At 44.1% G+C, this 21,520-nt stretch overlaps 1 protein-coding gene across 3 annotated transcripts in view; it reads left to right on the top strand.

The window, feature by feature from the left end:
• Nucleotides 1–21,520, top strand: part of CDC25C (cell division cycle 25C) — an 83,825-nt gene that overhangs the window by 38,117 nt on the left and 24,188 nt on the right. For all 3 annotated transcript variants that reach the window (XM_077265548.1, XM_077265546.1, XM_077265547.1), the window contains 4 exons: nucleotides 4,771–4,845; nucleotides 5,169–5,267; nucleotides 5,533–5,676; nucleotides 18,045–18,134. In XM_077265548.1, coding sequence (XP_077121663.1) covers nucleotides 4,771–4,845; nucleotides 5,169–5,267; nucleotides 5,533–5,676; nucleotides 18,045–18,134 — 408 coding nt within the window. The remainder of the gene's footprint in view (nucleotides 1–4,770; nucleotides 4,846–5,168; nucleotides 5,268–5,532; nucleotides 5,677–18,044; nucleotides 18,135–21,520) is intronic.

The following is a 21,520-nucleotide window of genomic DNA, read 5'->3' as shown; positions in this document are numbered from 1 at the left end:
AAAATAAAAAAGTTATGGCTCTGGGAAGGAGGGGAGTGAAAAACGAATACGGAAAAACGGAAAATCCCACGGTCATGAAGGGGTTAAGGGGATAAAAACTTTGCTAGGAGGAGTGCTTCTTTAAATCAAGTTTTTGTGTTTCAACTCTATATAATATATATACATTCATGGCCAAAAGTGTTGGCACCCTTGAAATTTTTACCAGAAAATGGAGTATTTCTCAGAGAATTATTGCAATTACACATGTTTTGTTACACTCAAGGGAAATAAACATATGTATATTGGAACAACACAACACAAAACAGAGTGGGGAAAAAAAAAGACAAATTGAACATAATTTCTCACAAAACCCACAAAATGGTCTGGACAAAATTGCTGGCACCTGCAACTTTCTAACATGTAGATGCAAAATGGGAATTTAAAAGTTCGGCTTTCTCAACATCATTTTTGACCACTTCACCCTTTTCATCTTGTAAAAGTCCTATAGTATCTTTGACTTTTCTTTTGCCTTTGACATGCCCTCAAAATCCTTTATTGCTTTTCAGTCTCTTTTCAAGCCTTATTTCATTACTGACTTTAGCTCTTCTAACTCTTGCCCTGCATAACATGCAGACAGCAGAATATTCTTCTTTATATATGTACCCATTCCATATGTACCCTTTCCATTTGATATACATTTCTTTTTCTGTTTTTAGTCCTGTGTTCACTCATCCTGGTCTCTTTTAAATGCTTCCTACTTTTCTGGATTGTTACCCATTGTGCAGTGAGAATTTCATTTAGCTAAATCTCCCATCCTTCTTGGACAATTGAGTCCTTTAGAACATCCAGCCATTGGATCGTTCCTACTTTCGTTGAGTCCATTAACATCTGCCTTTCTGAAGTCCAACCTTAAAGGGAACCTGTCACAGGTTAACCGTGTTATTCCTGGTAAATATGGGGTTAATCTGCAGGTTAACAGCGTTATTATGCGGTCTGTCACCTGCACGCAGACTAATGAAGTGGGGAGAAAATGATCTTTATTCTCTTGGCAGCATCCAATATTCATTCATAGGGGCGGCGCCGTTTCAGTCACCGTTCTGAGTATACAGAGCGGCCGCTGTAACTGACTGACAGCCGACCGCATTACAGAGCCAGTGTCAGTCATGCCATCACCCCCCAGCACCGCTCGGTATACTCAGAACGTGACTGAACCGGCGCTACCCTCCATTACTGAATACCGAATGCTGCCGGGGGGAATAAAGAGCATTTTCTCCACGCTACATGCGGCTATGTGCAGGCGCCAGACAGCATGTTAACCTACAGATTAACCCCATATCTGCAGGTTATCAGCATTATTCCTGGTGACTGGTTCCATTTAAAGTCTGAGTCTCACGGTCTTTCCTTCTCTTGTAATCTAAAAATTTGAGGATCGCATGAGCGCTGCTTCCTAAATTCCAAGCCACCTTTACTTGCGTAACCATTTCCTCCCTGTTGGTAAGAATTGGGTCCAAGATGGCAGATCCCTTTCCCGTTTCTTTGCATGTGAAATTAACAACAATGTTTTATTTGTATTATGACACTTTCTACCCTTAACGAACCCAACCTTGGCGTTGCTAATAGTGATGAGCGAATATACTCATTGCTCAGGTGGTCTCCGAGTATTTGTGACTGCTCGGAGATTGTTTTTCTCGCAGCAGCTGCTGGATGATTTGTGACTGTTAGCTTGATTACATGTGGGGATTCCCTAGTAACCAGGCAACCCCCACATGTACTCAGGCTGGCTAGTAGCTGTAAATCATTCAGCTGCGTCAATAAAAACTAAATCTCTGAGCAGTCACAAATACTCAGACCACCCGAGCGTGCTGGGGAAAACCCGAGCAATGAGTATATTCGCTCATCACCAGTTGCTAACAATTGAGGGTAGGTAGTGGGAGAGCTGAGTTGAAAATATGTTAGACTATATTTTGACATCTACATTAATATATGGTATTGGATGAAAATTAGGGCAGGCGGTTTTTTTCCCTAGGTTTTGATAAAACCATTATGTGAGACTAAAGTGATTTGAGGGGCAAAGGGGGAGTCTTCTGAGACACTGAACACTTTTGTTAAAAATGGTAATAACGTGGTACAACATCTTATAAAATCTATTGAATCCATCTGGCTCAGGGATCTTCCCGATAAGGATTGATTTAATGGCCTCTCCTATCTCTTGTCTCTTGTTCAGTGAAAACTTTGTTTAGTACCTCCAGCTCAAGCATCTGTAAGGAAGGAAGGGCATTGTCCATAATATACTTGTAAATTTTTGTTTCAAGAATATTAGATGGCATGTCGTAGTATTGCCCATGAACATTATATAGCCAGCTATAATGGCAACAAAATGCTTCAGCTATGTCAGTGGGGTTTTGAATTTTTGGCCCTGGTGCCCCTTTTAATTTGGATGCTTATGTCCTTTGAAAGCGTGGATGTAACCTCCTTGACATTGAGTGATGACCTTTTATCTGCAAATTCGGATGAGTACCTTCTCATGTGAATTTGGAATCTTGAATAAGTTTGATATATTAAAGACAGTGGCTCCTTTCTAGCATTAAGCAGGACTGCATATACCTTGAGGGAAGCAGAGCGTTCATTGATGGTCAAGGAGATCAATCCCTTCAAGCAAATGGGAGAGTATAGCTGCTCTTTTTGCCTGGATCCATGTTTTATTAGTATCCTCCATACATCAACCAGTTAGAGAGACGTAGCATATTTAGCAAAGCTTTTGTTTGTGGTTTAGATCGGTGACTCCCAGGGCCGAACTGGCCCTTTGGCAATTCTGGCAAATGCTAGAAGGGCCTGTCTGGTCATGGGCTGCCTTGTCTGCTAATTTGTTAACAGAATCGGTGTTCTCAAGATACCAATACTGTAAAGAGTTGTGATGGAGCACAAAGTTGCTGACTCCGTCACTTATCCCAACAGGCCACGGGTATCATTAGAAGTATTGGTCTTGTAGAAAATCTTCCTTTCCTCCATGCAGGGTAATATATCCCATCTTGTTCATGAGGATGGGGACAACATGGGCCTGTGTGATTTCAAATGCCAGGACTGAATTTCAGCCCCAGTTCGTACCTGTTGACTCCTGTCCAGGAAAGCGTCTAAAGAAGGATCCAAGATAAATATTGACGGCATGTCTTAATTTGGTCACAATTAAGGAGATAGAAGTTTTGCCAAAGTCAAAATTTTGGTGTAGATAGAGATCTTAACAAACACATACCTCTCCACTGTGTAAAGGTACCGTCGCACTCAGCGACGCTGCGGCGATATAGACAACGAGCCGACCTAAACTAGATCGCTGGAGCGTCGCTGTTTAGGTCGCTGTAGAGACATCAAACACAGCAACTCCAGAACGATGCAGGAGCGATCCAGTGACGTAACGGCGACTCACTTCTCGTTCTCGCTGGTTGTTAGCTCCATGTCAAACAGCCGGAGTGTACCGACTGGCTAGAAGGAGACGCTGCGACGCCCCCTATGCTCGTTGCTGGCGTCGTTGCTTTTGATGTCAAACATGACGATACACGCCGTCCTGGCGACGAAATAAATTTCTGGACTTCTAGCTCCGACCAGCGATGGCACAGCGGGATCCAGATCGCTGCTGCGTGTCAAACACAACGAGATCGCTATCCAGGACGCTGCAACGTCACGGATTGTTGTCGTTCTCTTTGCAAAGTTGCTGAGTGTGACGGTACCTTAAGTGTTTCTGTAATAGTATGCGGCAGTGATTTGTGTATTACCTATACTCTGCCCCGTAGACATCAAAAGAAAATGTATACTTTGGGGCCAAGATGAATAATATCTGTTATTAAACTGTGGTATATGGTCACCTCTAAAGTGGGTTTCCTGAAGAAAGAAAATGTACAGGTTGTTTATGCCTATGATAAAACACTTCGGCTATGTGCACACGTAGGGAATGGGGTGCAGAATTTTCTGCACAAAATCCGCATCTCCTGGCAGTATCCGCAGCTGCGGATTTGCTGCAGTTTTTATGCGGATTTTCTGCGGTTTTTCCCACTGCGGATTTCTATAATGGAAGGGTACAGAAACGCTGCAGAAACGCTGCAGATCCGCACAAAAGAAGTGACATGCACTTCTTTTAAATCCGCAGCATTTCCACACTGATTTTTCCGCACCATCAGCACAGTTTTTTTTTTTTTTTTAGCCATTGATTTACATTGTACTGTAAATCACAGTGCGGATCTGCAGCGTTTCTGCGTGGAAAAATCTGCTGCGGATCCGCACTAAATCCGCATCGTGTGCACATAGCCTTCAGCTCTCTTCTCTTGTGAGGCCATCATTAACAGAAGAGAAGTTAGTGCAGTACTTGCAGACTTCAAATGTCTGGCATCATGAGGTTCGACTGCTTCTTGTTCCACACTGAGGTGAGGCAATAATGGCACCAGTTACTGCACAGGAAGAGGAGCCCTCTGATAATCGTTGCATACCAGACTTGCTTACGGAGGACCTCTGATTCATCTCTGATCTCTTGTCTTTCTTTCCCATAACGGAGTGCGTGTGGGAGGCTGTACATACATTTCTTATAATTCCCTCAGGAACACGGTCTCAAGAGAGACCTGTTTGTGTCCTCTGTGTGCCATGTCTAGGCTATGCCCCCTAAAGCCTGATTTTTATACAATAGGTAGCTTTCTGATGATGCATTCCCCTTACATTATCCATGTGTAGTATTTGCATTCCTCACTATAGTGGGTGTGATCTCACATGGACTGATTAAATCAATCATTCATTTCTCTTCACAATTAGCCAAGGCTTCTCTGCAGCACACCAAGTTTTAAGACAACATCTGGAAGTCGCAACTATCCTAGTAACAAGGAAAATGTAAGTACGGGATGTCTTTTACTCCACAGAGGCTGCATAAAGAGATTCTACCATGCAAGGGGGTGAATGTGCCAATTGTTTTGCCTTGCCTCTTGTACCACTATTCATTCTTGTGCAATATTGACAATTTTAGCAGGATCTGAGATTGTACCTTGTTCTATTACACAGTTGGTTGCTTAGGAAAAGTACTTATATTCTCGGAGACCCCTATAAAAGTGTTCTAGTGTAAAGACAATTAACATTTTTTTTCTATTGATAACTTGTAGTTCCTTCACTTTTATATTTGTCACAGACTGTATTTTTGCCTTTTCTCCAATATTTAGGAAAGTGGGACAATTAAGAATCCAGGTAAACCATATTCTATGCTGCTTCTCCAAGGAGCGGCAGCTGACATACAATTATCTCCAACATTTGGGGGCAAGGTGAGTGAAATTGCAACAGTTTATAAACAAACCATTTATTTTTGCGTTAACATTCTTGGGTGGAACAAAATGTCATTTTTACACTGTCTGGAATGCTTACGCCTACCCCATGTGACTGGCTTTACTGTGAGGGCATGTGATGGTGTTAGATGACAACATCTAATGATTGTGCTATGTTAAAAGTCCTACTAGGTCTTTATTGTCTGATGTGGTACATTTTGATCCTAATACATAAATAAAAGCTGATCATGTTTTACATCTGCAGGATGATCTGTGTACAGAGTACGACCACGAACTACATGCCTTGGGTTCACCTATAGATACCGTCGCAACATGTGTAGATGAGGACAAAGAACACTTTGATGGGTTCACTGAATGTTTAGCCTTGGATGACGAAGAGACTGCTGAGGTATGAGTCCTTTATGTAGACTTTATTTCAGGAAATATGAAGTCATTCCAGATTTTTGTAATGGATGTATTGTAAAGTGTGTGTAATCTAAAGTTGGGTGCAGAAATATTTGGACAATACCGAGTCTTCGTGATTTGAGCTCTGCGTGCCATTGATTTCTATTTAAAATTAAACCTGTAATTGAAGTGTAGACTTTCAGGTACAATTAATTGGGTTGGGCAAAAATATCATGTAACGTGTTTAGGAATTCCAACAGTTTTTCTACAAAGCCACTTCATTACAGGGGCTCAAAAGTATTTGGATAAATAAACTTTACCATAAATAAAATGTTAATTTATAATGCTTTGTAGAGAATCCTTTGCAGGCAATGACTGCCTGAAGTCTGGAAGCCATGGACATTGCGAAACGCTGGGTTTCCTCCTTTGTGATGCTTACCAGTCCTTTACTGCAGCTGACTTCACTTGTTTACTGCTTGTGGGTCTTTCTGCCTTTGTCTTAAAGGGAATCTGTCACCTCATATTTCGTATATAAACTGCGGTCACCGCCATCAGGGGCTTATCTACAGCATTCTGTAATGCTGTAGATAAGCCCCCGATGTATCCTGAAAGATAAGAAAAACAGGTTATATTATACTCACCCAGGGGTGGTCCTGCTGCGGTGCGTTCCGATGGGCGTCCTGGTCCGGGTCCAGCACCTCCCATCTTCATACGGCGACATCCTCTTCTTTGCTTCCTTCTGCAGCTCCGGCGCAGGCGTACTTTGTCTGCTCTGTTGAGGGCAGAGCAAAGTACTGCAGTGCGCAGGCGCCGGGAAAGGTCCGAGAGGCCCGGCGCCTGCGCACTGAAGTACTTTATGCTGCCCTCAACAGGAAAGACAAAGTACGCCTGTGCCGCGGCAGGAAGCAAAGAAGAGTATGTCGCCGTATGAAGATAGGAGGCGCTGGACCCGGACCGCGATGCCCATCGGACCGAACTGGGACCGCCCCTGGGTGAGTATAATCTAACTTGTTTTTCTTATCTTTCAGGTCACATAGGGGGCTTATCTACAGCATTACAGAATGCTGTAGATAAGCCCCTGATGGCGGTGACCGCAGTTTATATACGAAATATGAGGTGACCGATTCCCTTTAACCCCTTAGTGACGGAGCCACATTTTTGAAATCTGACCAGTGTCACTTTGTGGTAATAACTCTGGAACGCTTCAACAAATCCCAGTGATTTTGATATTGTTTTTTTCGGGACACATTATACTTTATGATAATGGTAAATTTAGGTCGATATGCTTTGTGTTTATTTATAAAAAATATCAGAAATTTAAGAAAAATGTTAAAAAATTAGCAATTTTCAAACTTTAAATGATTATCCCTTTAATCCAGATAGTCATACCACAGGAAAACATTAATAAATAACATTTCCCACATGTCTGCTTTACATCAGCACCATTTGTAAAATGTTCTTTTATTTTGTTAGCATTTTAGGAAGTTTAAAAATGTAGCCGTAATTTTTAATTTTTTCAAGGAAATTTACAAAATTTATTTTTTTAGGGACGTAGCCATGTTTGAAGTGACTTTAGGCTACGTTCACATTAGCGGCGGGCGCCGCAGCGGCGCCGCATGCGTCATGCGCCCCTATATTTAACATGGGGGCGCATGGACATGCGTCGCACTTGCGTTTTGCGTCGCTGCGGCGCCCGCGTCCGGGCGCAGAGGACGCAGCAAGTTGCATTTTTGCTGCGTCCAAAATCAATTAAAAAAAGGACGCATGCGGCGCAAAACGCAGCGTTGTGCATGCGTTTTGCTGCGTTTTTGTTTGCGTTGTGCGCTGCGGCGCCGACGCTGCGGCGCACAACGCAAATGTGAACGTAGCCTTAGGGGTCTCATATATTTGGAAACCCCCAAAAGTGATACCATTTTAAAAACGGCACCCCCTGACATATTGAAAATGGCTGTCGGGTAGTTTATTAACCCTTCAGTTGCTTTTCAGGAATTAATGCAAAAGTGACATGACAGAAATGAAAATGTGCATTTTTACCACCTAAATGTCTCTAACTTCTGAACAGGTTTCAACAGCCGTCAGACTCTAAGGCCGCTATTTGGTCATGAATTGCCAATCGCAAACATCAGGACCACAAAATCATGATCTGAGGGCACCAATTGGGATTAGGAGGAAGCCCCCACAGTCTGTTAACCATTTATAATGATGTAGTCACTATTGAAAGCAGCATCTAAGGGGTTAAACAGATTTGGACGGTGCAAACACTGATCGTGGCTGATGCCGGAAGTTGTCAGCTATAGTGTACAGCCGACAGCTGCGGGATTGTCACCTGTATGGGGAGGCTATTCTCTTATATCTCAGGTCAGTTAAAAGACGTATTGGTGGTCATTAAGGGGTTAAGCATGTGAAATACATGCTTTATGGGGTTGAGATTTGGTGCTTGCTTCGGCCTTCGCAGAATATTTCACTACTTTGCTTTAAACTCCTGGGTCGCTTTCACAGTATTTTGGGTCTTTGTCAATCTGTACTGCGAAGCGCCATCCAATCACCCTTGCTGTATTTGGATGAATCTGAGCAGAAAGAATAGCCTTGTACTCTTCAGAATTCATGCAATACTTCTGTCGTCAATTACATCACCAATAAACACTAGTGACCCAGTGATATTGGAAGCCATGCACCCCCATGCCACCACAGTGCCTCCACCACATTTACAGAGGATGTGGTGTGCTTTTGGATAATGAGCCATTCCAAGCCTTCTCCACACTTCTTCCCATCATTCCGGTACAGGCTGATCTTGGTTTCATCTGTACGAAGAATGCTTTTCCAGAACTGGGCTGGCTTTTTTTTAATTTTTTTACAAAGTCTAATCTGGCCGTTTGTATTTTTAAGCCAAACTAATTGTTTGCACCTTGTGGTGACCCTCTGTATTTGCTCTCATGAAGTCTTCTCTCTATGATAGACTTAGATACTGAAGCACCTTCTTCCTGGAGAGTGTTCTTCACTTGGGTGGATGTTTTTTCTTCACCATAGGAAGGATTCTGTGATTATCCACCATTATCATCAATGGACATCCAGGTCTTTTCCAAGTTCCCAAGCTCACCAATGGGCTTATTTTGTTTTTTCACAATGTACCAAACTGTTTATTTGGCCAGTCCTAATATTTCTCTGATGGATTTGTTTAAGCCTAAGGAAGGTATTTTTATCTCCCATTGAAAGCTCCTTTAAATACGTGATGTGGGTTCACATCAACAGCTTCCAAATGCAAATGCCACACCAGGAATCAGCTCCATTTGGGATGTGAATAAAATTAAAGCGGAGAGTCTGCACTTTATGCCCATATTGATTATATAACTGTATCTTGAAATATGTTTTGGTAAACAGCTAAAATGCCAAAACTTGTTACTGTCCAAATATTTATGAACCTAACTAAATATATTTGTTATAATATGTTTACACTTTTTAATTGATATTTTATTGGATAGTGTTGTAAAGTAGCGGATTGACCTCAATCTCTATTTCTTATCCCAGCCATGCACTAAGGGATTGCTTTTAAACACCTCATGTGTTTGTAATACTAGATGCATAAATGTACATCCACTCTAGTGGATTTACACTGTTTTACCATAGTATTATATCAGTGATTAAGGAATTACACTGAGCAGTCCCCTAATGGAACTGAATAAATGATTAAAGGGAACCTGGCAGGAGATTCATGCTGCCTGTCCTATGGACACCTTGAATCTGAAACTGCCTGTGTTTTTGCAGTCATGTATGTTTTACACCGAAACACTGTGGCTTTTTGAAGACAACATATTTTGAAAAGCCAACGGAGGACCATCTGTCTAGGATGACTCGAACAAGTGGCGGGTAGCTTTTCCCAACCCCACTCCCAATGACAGATGGGTGTCTCCCTGTGTTTGTTTGGGAGAGACATGTCAGTCAAAGGGGCAGCCAAGTGGGGAGAAGCTACCGGGAACTGGCCTCTTGGATTAGTCATCCAAAAAGTTTATTGAAAACAAAAATATGCACAATAAATAAATCCACTTGTCCCCCTTGAAGTGGTTTAACCCCTTTCTGATCTCGGACGGGATAGTACATCCGAGTTCAGATCCCCCCCCTGCTTTGATGTGGGCTCCAGCGGTGTTTTCAACAGCTGACATGTGCGCGCTAGTTAAATACTGCTGTCAAACGCTGACAGTGGCATTTAACTAGCGCTTCCGGCCATGCGGCTGGAAATGCTCTCATCGCTGACCCCAGTCACATGATCGGGGACCAGCGATGCGTCGGCATAGTAACCAGAGGTCTCCTTGAGACCTCTATGGTTACTGATGCCGGCTTGCTGTGAGCGCCACCCTGTGGTTGGCGCTCATAGCAAGCCTGTAATTAAGCTACTTAGGAGCGATCTGATGATTGCTGCTATGTAGCAGACCCGATCAGGCTATGCCAGCTTCTAGTCTCCCATGGAGGCTATTGAAGCATGGCAAAAGTAAAAAAAAAAAAAAAGTTTAAAAAAAAATGAAATAAATAAATATATAAAAGTTTAAATCACCCCCCTTTCACCCCATTCAAATACAACAATAAAAATATCAAATATACACATATTTGGTATCGCCATGTTCAGAATCGCCCGATCGATCAATAAATAAAAAAGCATTAACCTGATCGCTAAACGGCATAGCGAGAAAAATATTCGAAACGCCAAAATTACGGTTTTTTTGGTCGCCGCGACATTTCATTAAAATGCAATAATAGGCGATCAAAAGAACGTATCTGCACAATAGTGGTATAGTTCATAATGTCAGCTCGGCACGCAAAAAATAAGCCCTCACCCGACCCCAAATCAGGAAAATGGAGACGCTATGGGTATCTGAAAATGCTATTTTTTCTCTTCGCCACAACAGCACCCACTGAGAGAGGGGATCCGCCCCTTAGGAACAGGAAACCCTATGGAGAGAATAAAAGGGGCGGTCCCCCTCGCTCCCACAGTTGGTTTCCTGTTCCTAAGGGAACCCATGGAGAAGAGGATACCTAGCCTGGATGCCGCCTGTGCGGTTTACCTGTGAGGACGGCAGGGGCTCCAGTGCTGGAAGCAGCGTCGGGGGTCCTGGTGTCAGTTTCCCCCCTCTGCTGGCAGGCTCTGTGAGGCCAGGACAGGAGGTCGCATGGATCACGGGCAGGAGAACGCATCAGCGGGCCTGCGGCAGGTATTCATGCTCGATGCGCGACGCTACTGCTAGCGATATGCGCGAGTGTGTAACTGCCATTTGGCTCCCCTGGAGGTTATGTGGAAGCGTCCAGGGCGAGAGCAGAGGAGAGATGACGCCGGGCAGTGCACGCAAGATCCAAGATGGCCGCGACCCGGAAGTGGTGAGGACTTCCGGGTTCAACAGGAAGAAGATGGCGGCGCCCAGCATTGAATGATGCCGGCTCTGATTCCTCGGCGTCCAAGCATGGCGACGCCACCTCAGGACTCAGCGGTGCCTTCAGAGGTCACAGCTAACTTCCCTCGCAGCAGCGCAAGCAGCGGACGAAAATCCTCCTCAAACAGCACAAAAGAGAAGAGATCTGACCGATCTTCATCTCAGCCTGCGCTTGCATCTCCTCCTCTACGGCCGGTACCTTGACCATCTGCTTCACTGGGGTGAGTGTGTACCTTCCCTATTAAGCCAATCATGGCCCCTCTTATCTATATACCCTAGGCAAAAAAGTGATCGGAAAAATCGAAGCACAGACAATGTGCCTTATGTACCCAGCCCCTCCCGGATAATTACACAAAGAAAATGTGTTCTGCCTGTATTGAGAGCACCTTACGTGAGGAAGCCTCTGTAAGATCCGAGGACATCAGACAGATGTTCAGGGACGAGTTATGAGCGTTCCGTAGTTCAGAAAGTATTCCTGAAACTAAGAGCAGAAAGTGTAATTCTCCAAGATCAGATCATTCTTCTGATAAGGAAGATACGGATGTGTCCCTGGAATATAATTCCTCGGAAGGGGAGCAAGATATGTGCTTTCCTACAGACAGTATAGATAATCTTGTCAGGTCTGTATGTAACACCATGGGTATAAAAAAGTAAAGACCTTAGGACATCGCAAGATATAATGTTCGCAGGATTGTTAGAAAAGAAAAGGCCTACCTTTCCCGTAATAACACCAATGAAAGATCTGGTTAAGAAGGAATGGGAGAGTCAGGGGCAGAGAGGATTACCATCGTCATCAAAGAGGCGTTATCCCTTTAAGGATGAGGACATGTCTGCGTGGGTTAAAACCCCGAAGGTAGACGCAGCGGTGGCATCTACGTCCAAAAAATCCTTACTGCCTGTGGAAGATTCTGGTTCCTTACAAGCCCCCCTAGATCTTTAAGCTGACTCTTTGTTAAAACGGGCATGGGAATCATGTACTGGGGCATTCAAACCGGCTATATCAGCTACATGTATGGCAAGGTCCATGTTAGTCTGGCTTAATGACCTGGAGGAAGGTCTAAAAGGGGCCTGTCTAGAGAAAAACTGATCTCTTCTTTACCCCTAATCAGAGGCGCTACAGCATTTTTAGCGGACTCATCTGCAGGCTCTATCAGGTTGGCTGCCAAGTCAGCAGGCCTCACTAACGCGGCCCGTCGCGCCCTGTGGCTAAAAGGTTGGAAGGGAGACGCCCAAACAAAAACCAAATTATGTGGCCTTCCTTGCCAGGGAGAGCATTCCGAAGACCCATCCTTCATAAAAGAAGGGATTTTAAAAAACCAAAACCGCTGGGCCAATAGAGATAACAAATAAAGAGGCTCTTTTTTCGGGAAACGTCCATTTAAAATGGAAGACAAACTGCGCTAGTGCAGATTTGCCAGTAGGTGGCAGATTGTCCTTTTTTCGCCACACAATGGCGTGCAGTAACATCTAACTCCTGGGCGACTAGCCGCATAACTTCAGGCTTAAAATTAAAGTTTGCCCAAGTCCCTCCGGACTCATTCCTATTGACTTCTTTAAAGTCTCAAGCCCAACAACAATTTTTGGAACATGAAATAATTCATCTCCTATCCAAGAGAGTACTAGTGGAAGTTCCGTTCCATCAGAGGGGAAAAGGTTTTCCCCCCCTTTATTTTTTATCCCAAAGCCTGACGGATCATATAGGACTATAATAAATAAATAAAAAAAAAAAAAAACCTTCAAGATGGAATCCATTAGGTCCACAGTAAAACTTCTATTCCCTGGGTGCTTTATGGCAGTCCTCGACCTAAAAGATACACATTACCATCTACCAATTTATATTGAACACCAGCAATATCTGCGTGTAGCAATCATGATCAAGGGGCAAATGCGTCATTTTCAATACACAGCAAGGCCCTTCGGACTGTCAATAGCTCCCAGAGTCTTTACTAAACTAATGTCGGAAGTAATGTTGTTTTTAAAGATTAAAAGATACCCTCATAGTTCCATGTTTAGAGGACCTTCTGGTGGTAGGAAACTCCCCCTCACAATGTGAACAGCGCCTATCTGATACAATCTCATCTCTACAGGAAATGGGATGGTTAATTAACTGGGAAAAATCCAGATTATCTCCAACAACCCGTCAGACATTTCTGGGTCTTATCCTAGACTCTGAATGTCAGCGATGCTTCCTCCCAGAATCCAAACAGTTAAAAATAAAAAAGAAAGTACAATCAGTTATTAATAACCCGGTAATTTCCCTTAGAGAAGGTATGTCTCTTTTGGGTTCCTTTACATCATATATTCCGGCGGTTGCATGGGCTCAATTCCACACTAGGCAGTTACAATACACAATTTTACGGGAAGATGAAAAATTACAAGGCCATTTGAGTAGTCGCCTCTGCCTCCCATTAAATGTGTTAGAATCTCCACTGCTGGTTAGAACCAGACCATCTGATCGGTGGAGTCCCCTGGGTGATTAAACCTTCAAAAATAATTTTTACTGACGCCAGTCCTACTGGTTAGGGAGCACATTTGGAAAACCAGATAGTTCAGGGCCAATGGTCTCTTAGTGAGTCGAATGAGTCCTCTAATGAAAGAGAGCTGAAAGCAGTTTATCATGCCATATGGAAATTCCTTCCACAGTTACACGGAACTCACACAAGGATACTGTCAGACAACATGACATCCGTTGCATATATAAACCATCAAGGAGGAACGAGATCAGGAGCTCTCATGTCTATAACAGACGAGATCCTATCTATGGCCGAGATACATCTCCGGTCTTTGTCGGCATTGCATGTCAGAGTAGTGGCAAATTCGAAGGCAGATTTCCTCAGCCGTCACACTCTCCACCAAGAAGAGTGGGTACTCAGTCGGCATATCTTCAAGATGATAGCCAAGAAGTGGGGCACCCCCGACATAGACCTGTTTGCAACAAGAGGCAACAGACAGGTCAAAAGGTTCGCTTCATTGTTCCTGTCCGACAACCCAGATATCCTAGATGCTCTCCAAGTTCCATGGACATTCCGACAAGCTTATGCCTTCCCTCCATTAATACTCCTTCCGACCGTAATCAGGAAGATAAGGGGAAGACAAAGCGAGCATAATCCTAATAGCACCATTCTGGCCCAAGAGGCAATGGTTTTTGTGCCTCAGGGCCATGTCGGTTGCAGATCCATGGATCCTTCCAGAGACTCAGGACCTTCTCTCTCAGGGTCCCTTCAACCACCCTCATGTGAAGGGCTTACGGTTGACAGCCTGGTGTTTGAAAGGCAACTATTAAAACTAAGGGGGTTTTCAGAGAGATTGATTGATACCCTTCTACTCAGTAGAAAGAGGTCTACAACAACCATATATGTGAGAATATGGGAAAAAAAAAAAAAATTTCTAACTTTCTACCCTGCAGCTCTATCAGAAGAAATTCCTATTTCTGCAATTTTAGAATTTCTTCAGAAAGGACGTGACTTAGGCTTATCGGTCAGTACACTAAAAGTGCAGGTTTCTGCTCTAGGAGCTCTGTATAGTCACAATATTGCAGGAGACAGATGGGTAGCACGGTTCATCTCAGCATGCCAACGAGCAGAACCAATCCAGATTCCCCACATACCACCATGGGATCTTAATCTAGTTCTAGAGGCCCTAACAGGAGGACCATTCGAGCCTATACACTCAGCCCATATAAAATATGTTACTCTTAAAACAACTTTCCTTGTTGCTTTAGTATCAGCCAGAAGAGTAGGCGATATTCAGGCATTATCGGTAGATCCTCCCTTTCTGTCTTTTTTCCAGGATAGGATTGTCTTAAAAACAGACCCTTCTTACTTACCTAAAGTAGGGTCCAAGTTTCACAGATCCCAAGAGATCTTCCTTCCTTCTATAGTAATCCCACAAATCAGGAAGAGGAAAGGTACCATACTTTAGATGTAAAAAGAGCAGTAATAGCTTACCTAGACAGAACTAGCCCCTGGAGGAAGAGCAGGTCTCTCTTTGTTTCCTTCCAGGGCCACAAGAAAGGTTCTGGTGTCACGAAGAACACGTTGTCTCGATGGATTCAGGACGCAATTTGTCTGGCCTATTCAGCAAAAGGGGAGAATCCGCCTGAGACTGTAAAAGCACACTCTACCCGGGCGATGTCTTCATCCTGGGCTGAGAGTGCGGAGGTTCCAATAAAACTGATATGTAAGGCCGCAACTTGGTCTTCTCCTACTACCTTCTATACTCACTATAGATTGGACTTGTCTTCCTCATCTAACTTGTGTTTCGGTAGATCAGTTCTTAACACGGTGATCCCTCCCAAATGACTATCTCTGTAAGTCTCTCAGTGGGTGCTGTCGTGGCGAAGAGAAAACACCGGATTACGTACCGGTAATGCTCTTTTATAGAGCCACGACAGCACCCCTTTACTTCCCTCCCTAATAAGTAAATTTTATATATGAGCACTGATAAGGGTGAATGGTTCTTGTAGTTAGCTATACTTATGTTAACTAAAGATAAACGATGATATTGGATTGCCTACTAATACTGGTGGGCGGTTCCTCTCATTCTCTGTAACTCAACTGTAGGAGCGAGGGGGACCGCCCCTTTTATTCTCTCCATAGGGTTTCCTGTTCCTAAGGGGCGGATCCCCTCTCTCAGTGGGTGCTGTCGTGGCTCTATAAAAGAGCATTACCGGTACGTAATCCGGTGTTTTTTTTGCAAAGTTTGGAATTTTTTTTCACCACTTAGATAAAAAATAACCTAGACATGTTTGGTGTCTATGAACTAATAATGACCTGGAGAATCATAATGGCAGGTCAGTTTTAGCATATAGTGAACCTAGCAAGATAGCCAAACAAAAACATGCATGGGATTGCACTTTTTTGCAATTTCACCACACTTGGAATTTTTTTTTCCCATTTTCTGGTACATGACATGGTAAAACCAATGATGTAGTTCAAAAGTTCAACTCTTCCCGCAAAAAATAAGCTCTCACATGGCCATATTGATGGAAAAATAAAAAAGTTATGGCTCTGGAAAGGAGGGGAGTGAAAAACTAACACAGAAAAATGGAAAATCCCAAGGTCATGAAGGGGTTAATTACCGGTATGTAAAATCGTAGAATTTAAAAAAAAAAATTATAATGAAATCACTTGTCTAGCAAAAAAAGGAAAAATAACATTGTTCTACTTTCATTGTGATCATATTGACACATGGCAACAAGGTAAAATGTTACTTATGTCACATTGGTAACAATGCAAAATTCATGCTGCAGAAAAAGAAATTGAAGAATTTTTTTTGTTTCGTTTGTGTTTTTTGGCTGACATGATTGGTTGCATGCATGAGTGGTGCATGGTTGTGATGGTAGTGTTTGATGGTTTCTGTCTAAGTAAGGGTACCGTCACACAGTGCCATTTTGATCGCTACGACGGCACGATCCGTGACGTCGCAGCGATCGTATGATTATCGCTCCAGCGTCGTAGACTGCGGTCACACGTTGCAATCACGGCGCTGGAGCGATGCCGAAGTCCCCGGGTAACCAGGGTAAACATCGGGTTACTAAGCGCAGGGCCGCGCTTAGTAACCCGATGTTTACCCTGGTTACCAGCGTCAACGTAGAAAAAACAAACAGTACATACTCACATTCCGGTGTCTGTCCCCCGGCGTCTCAGCTTCTCTGCACTGTGTAAGCACAGCGGCCGGAAAGCAGAGCGGTGACGTCAGACGTCACCGCTGTGCTCGCTTTCTGGCTGGCCGGCGCTCACAGTGCAGAGAAGCTGAGACGCCGGAGGACAGACACCGGAATGTAAGTATGTACTGTTTGGTTTTTTTTTACTTTTACGCTGGTAACCACGGTAAACATCGGGTTACTAAGTGCGGCCCTGCGCTTAGTTACCCGATGTTTACCCTGGTTACAAGCGAACACATCGCTGGATCGCTGTCACACACAACGATCCAGCGATGTCAGCGGGTGATCAAGCGACGAAAGAAAGTTCCAAACGATCTGCTACGACGTACGATTCTCAGCAGGGTCCCTGATCGCTGCTGCGTGTCAGACACTGCGATATCGTATGGATATCGCTGGAACGTCACGAATCGTACCGTCGTAGCGATCAAAGTGTGACTGTGTGACGGTACCCTAAGACCCTTGATCTTTGTAAAAAGATTTAGTTTTCCAAGAGCAATTGTAGAACTTGTGTATTTTTAATTCCTGTGTAAAGTAGTTGTTCTGCATTGCTGGAGTTTTATGTGCTGGATAGTGTAAATGACAATGATGCGCTGCTTGTTTTTGTTACATGCATGTAATTGTTCTAAGACTAAACAAAGTTCTTTTTAGAAGATGGTAGAAAGAGAATGAATTAAGTCGCACTATGAGAAGTTATTAATATAGTTTAAACTGCAATTCTCCTGCATATTATTTGAGCAACTACCTCCAAGATGATCATTCATGAGTGGTGTTTAGGTCTTCTGCCCTCATAGAATATATATACTGTATATGTATGTGTGTGTATGTGTGTGTGTGTGTGTATATATATATATATAATGTATATATGTGTGTGTGTGTGTGTGTGTATATATATATATATGTATGTGTATATATATATATATATATATATATATATATATATATATATATATATATATATATATATATATATATATATATATATATATATATATATATATTATATGATTTGTATTTATATATTGTATTTAGTGACATTCTCTAAAATCTGATTGGCTTGTCATGTGACATTACATTCACTTCTGTTCAGCTGCAAGTAATTGGTCCAAGCCATCACTGAAGGTCTGGCTGAATTAATGCAGTAATAATATTGTAATATATTTAAACATAAATTGACTACCAGTGACTGAGGCTCTATAACTGGTTGTGCACTACCTGTTGCGATGTAAATGCATAATATGAATGCTAATATAATTCTTTTTTTTTTTTTTTCTTTTTTTTTTTTTAATGAAGAATGCATCGACAGTAGCTGCTAATTTGTCCTCTTCAATGGCCATTTTACTAAGTGGGCCCTTCATGAATCAGGATGTAGATGTCAGTAATGTAAGTAAAACATGACCATTTTCTCACTGTGTTTTGCAGATACGTAGCCAAGAGATTACAGTAGAATTATAGATGGTGACTTACAGCTGATGTTGTTTCTTATGGAGTCGTTCATTTTCCTGTCTTTGTCATCCACCCCAGACTGACATGACAACTTCTGCAGCCAGGACTCATCTGCAGAGATTACAATAAAGACACATTTGACTTCTCACATTTCCCGCACCATCCCCATCTATCCCCAACCTACACAAACTCCTCATCCATCCGTCACCCCAATACTGAGCCGCTGCTACCATATGTCTCCCTATTTCTGATCCTCTCCGTACCCCTTATTTCCACCACTGTGCCTCTTACAAAGATGCCGCCTTTGTACCCTCTAGATCAGGCATGTCAAACATGCGGCCCTTTACAGGCATATCTGCGGCCCACGCAAAAGTCTCAAACTTTGTCTCTAAACACAAAGTTTGAGACTTTTGTGCGGGCCGCAGATGCTCAAAACTTCTCGATCAGCACTTCCGGCTCATTGGCCCATATCCCTGCATATGACCTGCTTACGTGATCAGCAGCCGACCAACTAGCTCCGTGTCAATCCATGACGCGTGTACTTTGGTCGGCTGCTGATCACGTAAGCAGGTCATATGCAGGGATATGGGCCAATGAATGACGACCCGGAAGTGCTGATCGTGAGTTTTGTACATCTGCGGCTCGCGTGGCTGCTGATCAACGTCCTAAGTCAGTTTTGTTGTGAGCGGAGGAAGAGTCGTGGCTGAGAGTGACTGGGATACTGTGACCGTGCTGAGGAAGAAGGGACCCACTGCCGCACAGGCAAAGTCCAAGCAAGTGAGTGGCCCTCCTGTATGTAACCACTAAAAACTAAAGAGAGGGGTGAGCACTCAGATTATAAATAATTGTGATGCAAATGGAGAGCTGTTACTCTATGAACTGGTGGAACCCCATCTGTATGTAACCTGCCATTGGTGCTGTTACTATAGATACCAGTATTACAGCACCATCTGTACATAACCTTTTGGGGGAATCATTACTATATTGGCCAGTGGAACAGCTCCATCTGTATAAAACCAGCTGGGGGAGTCGTTACTATATGTACCGCCAGAACTGCTCCATTTGGATTTAACGACAGCATCTGGGGACTGCATTTTGGCAAGCTGTGTGCTTAGGCTAGAGAAATCCAGTGTTTACAAAGTTTGTAAACAGATAATTTTCTTCACAGAAAACTCTGATTATAAAATGGCCAATGCGCCCCCAACAATGAGAAAAAGAAAATAGAAAAAGATACTTCATATCTTGTTTTCATGTGTGACATTAGCTGCTGTGTGCGGCCCTCGCAACAACCTCTTGTTACTCATGTGGCCCTCGGGGTACCCTGAGTTTGACATGCCTGCTCTAGATAGTAAAATTGCATCCTAGAAAATATTAATGCCCTGTACAAATGCCCCCTAGAAAGTAATAATGCTCCCAGTGTGCCCATTGACATTCACAATGGAGAGTGCCGCTGTAACAGTTATACTTAAAGTGAACTTGTCAGCAGGATTGTGCACAGTAACCTACAGACACTGTCAGGTTGGCGCCGTTATACTGATTACAATGATACCTGGGTGATGACATCAGTCTTGTGGTTGTTATTTAATCTTTATTTTCAATTAATGAGATTTTTGTGCCTCAGGGCAGCGTGTGCGTGCGTGCGTGCGTGCGTGTGTGTGTGTGTGTGGGGGGGGGTCTTTATTTGGTGCTCTGTTCACATCCATCCTTAAGGGCTTATGACAGGTCACTGATCCCTCAGTTTAATAGATAAACGTGTGCACAGCATATAGCATGTGGTGCTCAGGTAGGTTCCAACACCTTAATGATATGTAATAAAACCTGGCACTCAACTTATACTTGGAAGTGAATTTATTTTCCAGCAACAAAACGGCTTGAAAATGAAAGTAAATGCAAGAGGATAGCTTACCGCTTGTCTGACGCCATGTGCACTGCTGCATGCTTTATATGTGGTGGAGGAGAGGCAGAACGAGCCCGTGTTGCGCCGACTGGAAGTGGGCGTGTCCGGCGTGTGACGGTGTTATCTGTGAGAGGAAGCGACGTCACCAATATGGTGGTGCGTTCCTAGAAGCAGCGCCTGCGTTCCACCTAGGTGGGAGTGTCAGGCAAGGGGCTCCCTCTTTTATACTGATAACAAGATCAAACAGGTGCCATTACCACAGGTAATGAGTGGAGGACAGAGGAACCTCTTAAAGGAGAAGTTACAGGTCTGTGAGAGCCAGAAATCTTGCATGTTTTAGGTGACCAAATACTTATTTTCCTCCATAATTTGCAAAATAAATCTTGCCAAATCAGACAAGGTGATTTTCTGCATTTGTTTTCTCATTTTGACTCTTAGTTGTGGTCTACCTATCATGTCAATTACAGGCCTCTCATCTTTTTTTCTGGGAAAACTTGCACAATTGGTGGCTGACTAAATACTTTTTTCTCCACTGTATGCTACTGCGCAAGCCCAGGTGCCATTTTGCTGCAGCCAATTTTTTTTTTTTCTCCGACAAAATGGCAGCGCAGGTGGCGCATGCACAGTAGTATCTATCGTCAAGTGATGCTCTTAATCTGCGCAAACCCCGCCCAATGGTGGGCAGATTGAACATTGCTTGCAGATAGATGCTACTGCTCATTTGCCGCCAGTGGCGCCGTTTTGATAGAGCAAAAAAAAACCAAAAACATGTGGCTGCAGCAAAAGCTCCATGTACACGGCTGCTGGCTCTCCCTGCTCCTTGTCCGTGGCTTGCTGGTTCCCCCTGCTCCCTGTCCACGGCTTGCTGGTTCCCCCTGCTCCCTGTCCACGGCTTGCTGGTTCCCCCTGCTCCCTGTCCACGGCTTGCTGGTTCCCCCTGCTCCCCCTGTCCGCGGCTTGCTGGATCCCCCTGCTCCCTGGCCTCGGCTTGCTGGATCCCCCTGCTCCCTGGCCTCGGCTTGCTGGATCCCCCTGCTCCCTGGCCTCGGCTTGCTGGATCCCCCTGCTCCCTGTCCACGGCTTGCTGGTTCCCCCTTCTCCCCCTGTCTGCGGCTTGCTGGTTCCCCCTGCTCCCTGGCCTCGGCTTGCTGGATCCCCCTGCTCCCTGGCCTCGGCTTGCTGGATCCCCCTGCTCCCTGGCCTCGGCTTGCTGGATCCCCCTGCTCCCTGGCCTCGGCTTGCTGGATCCCCCTGCTCCCTGGCCTCGGCTTGCTGGATCCCCCTGCTCCCTGGCCTCGGCTTGCTGGATCCCCCTGCTCCCTGGCCTCGGCTTGCTGGATCCCCCTGCTCCCTGGCCTCGGCTTGCTGGTTCCCCCTGCTCCCTGTCCACGGCTTGCTGGTTCCCCCTGTCTGCGGCTTGCTGGTT

The sequence above is a fragment of the Ranitomeya variabilis genome, chromosome 5 (assembly GCF_051348905.1).
Source record: "Ranitomeya variabilis isolate aRanVar5 chromosome 5, aRanVar5.hap1, whole genome shotgun sequence".
NCBI classification, from domain to species: Eukaryota; Metazoa; Chordata; class Amphibia; order Anura; family Dendrobatidae; genus Ranitomeya; species Ranitomeya variabilis.
Note: the sequence above shows the minus strand (reverse complement) of the source record. Positions and strands in the feature narration are given on the sequence as shown.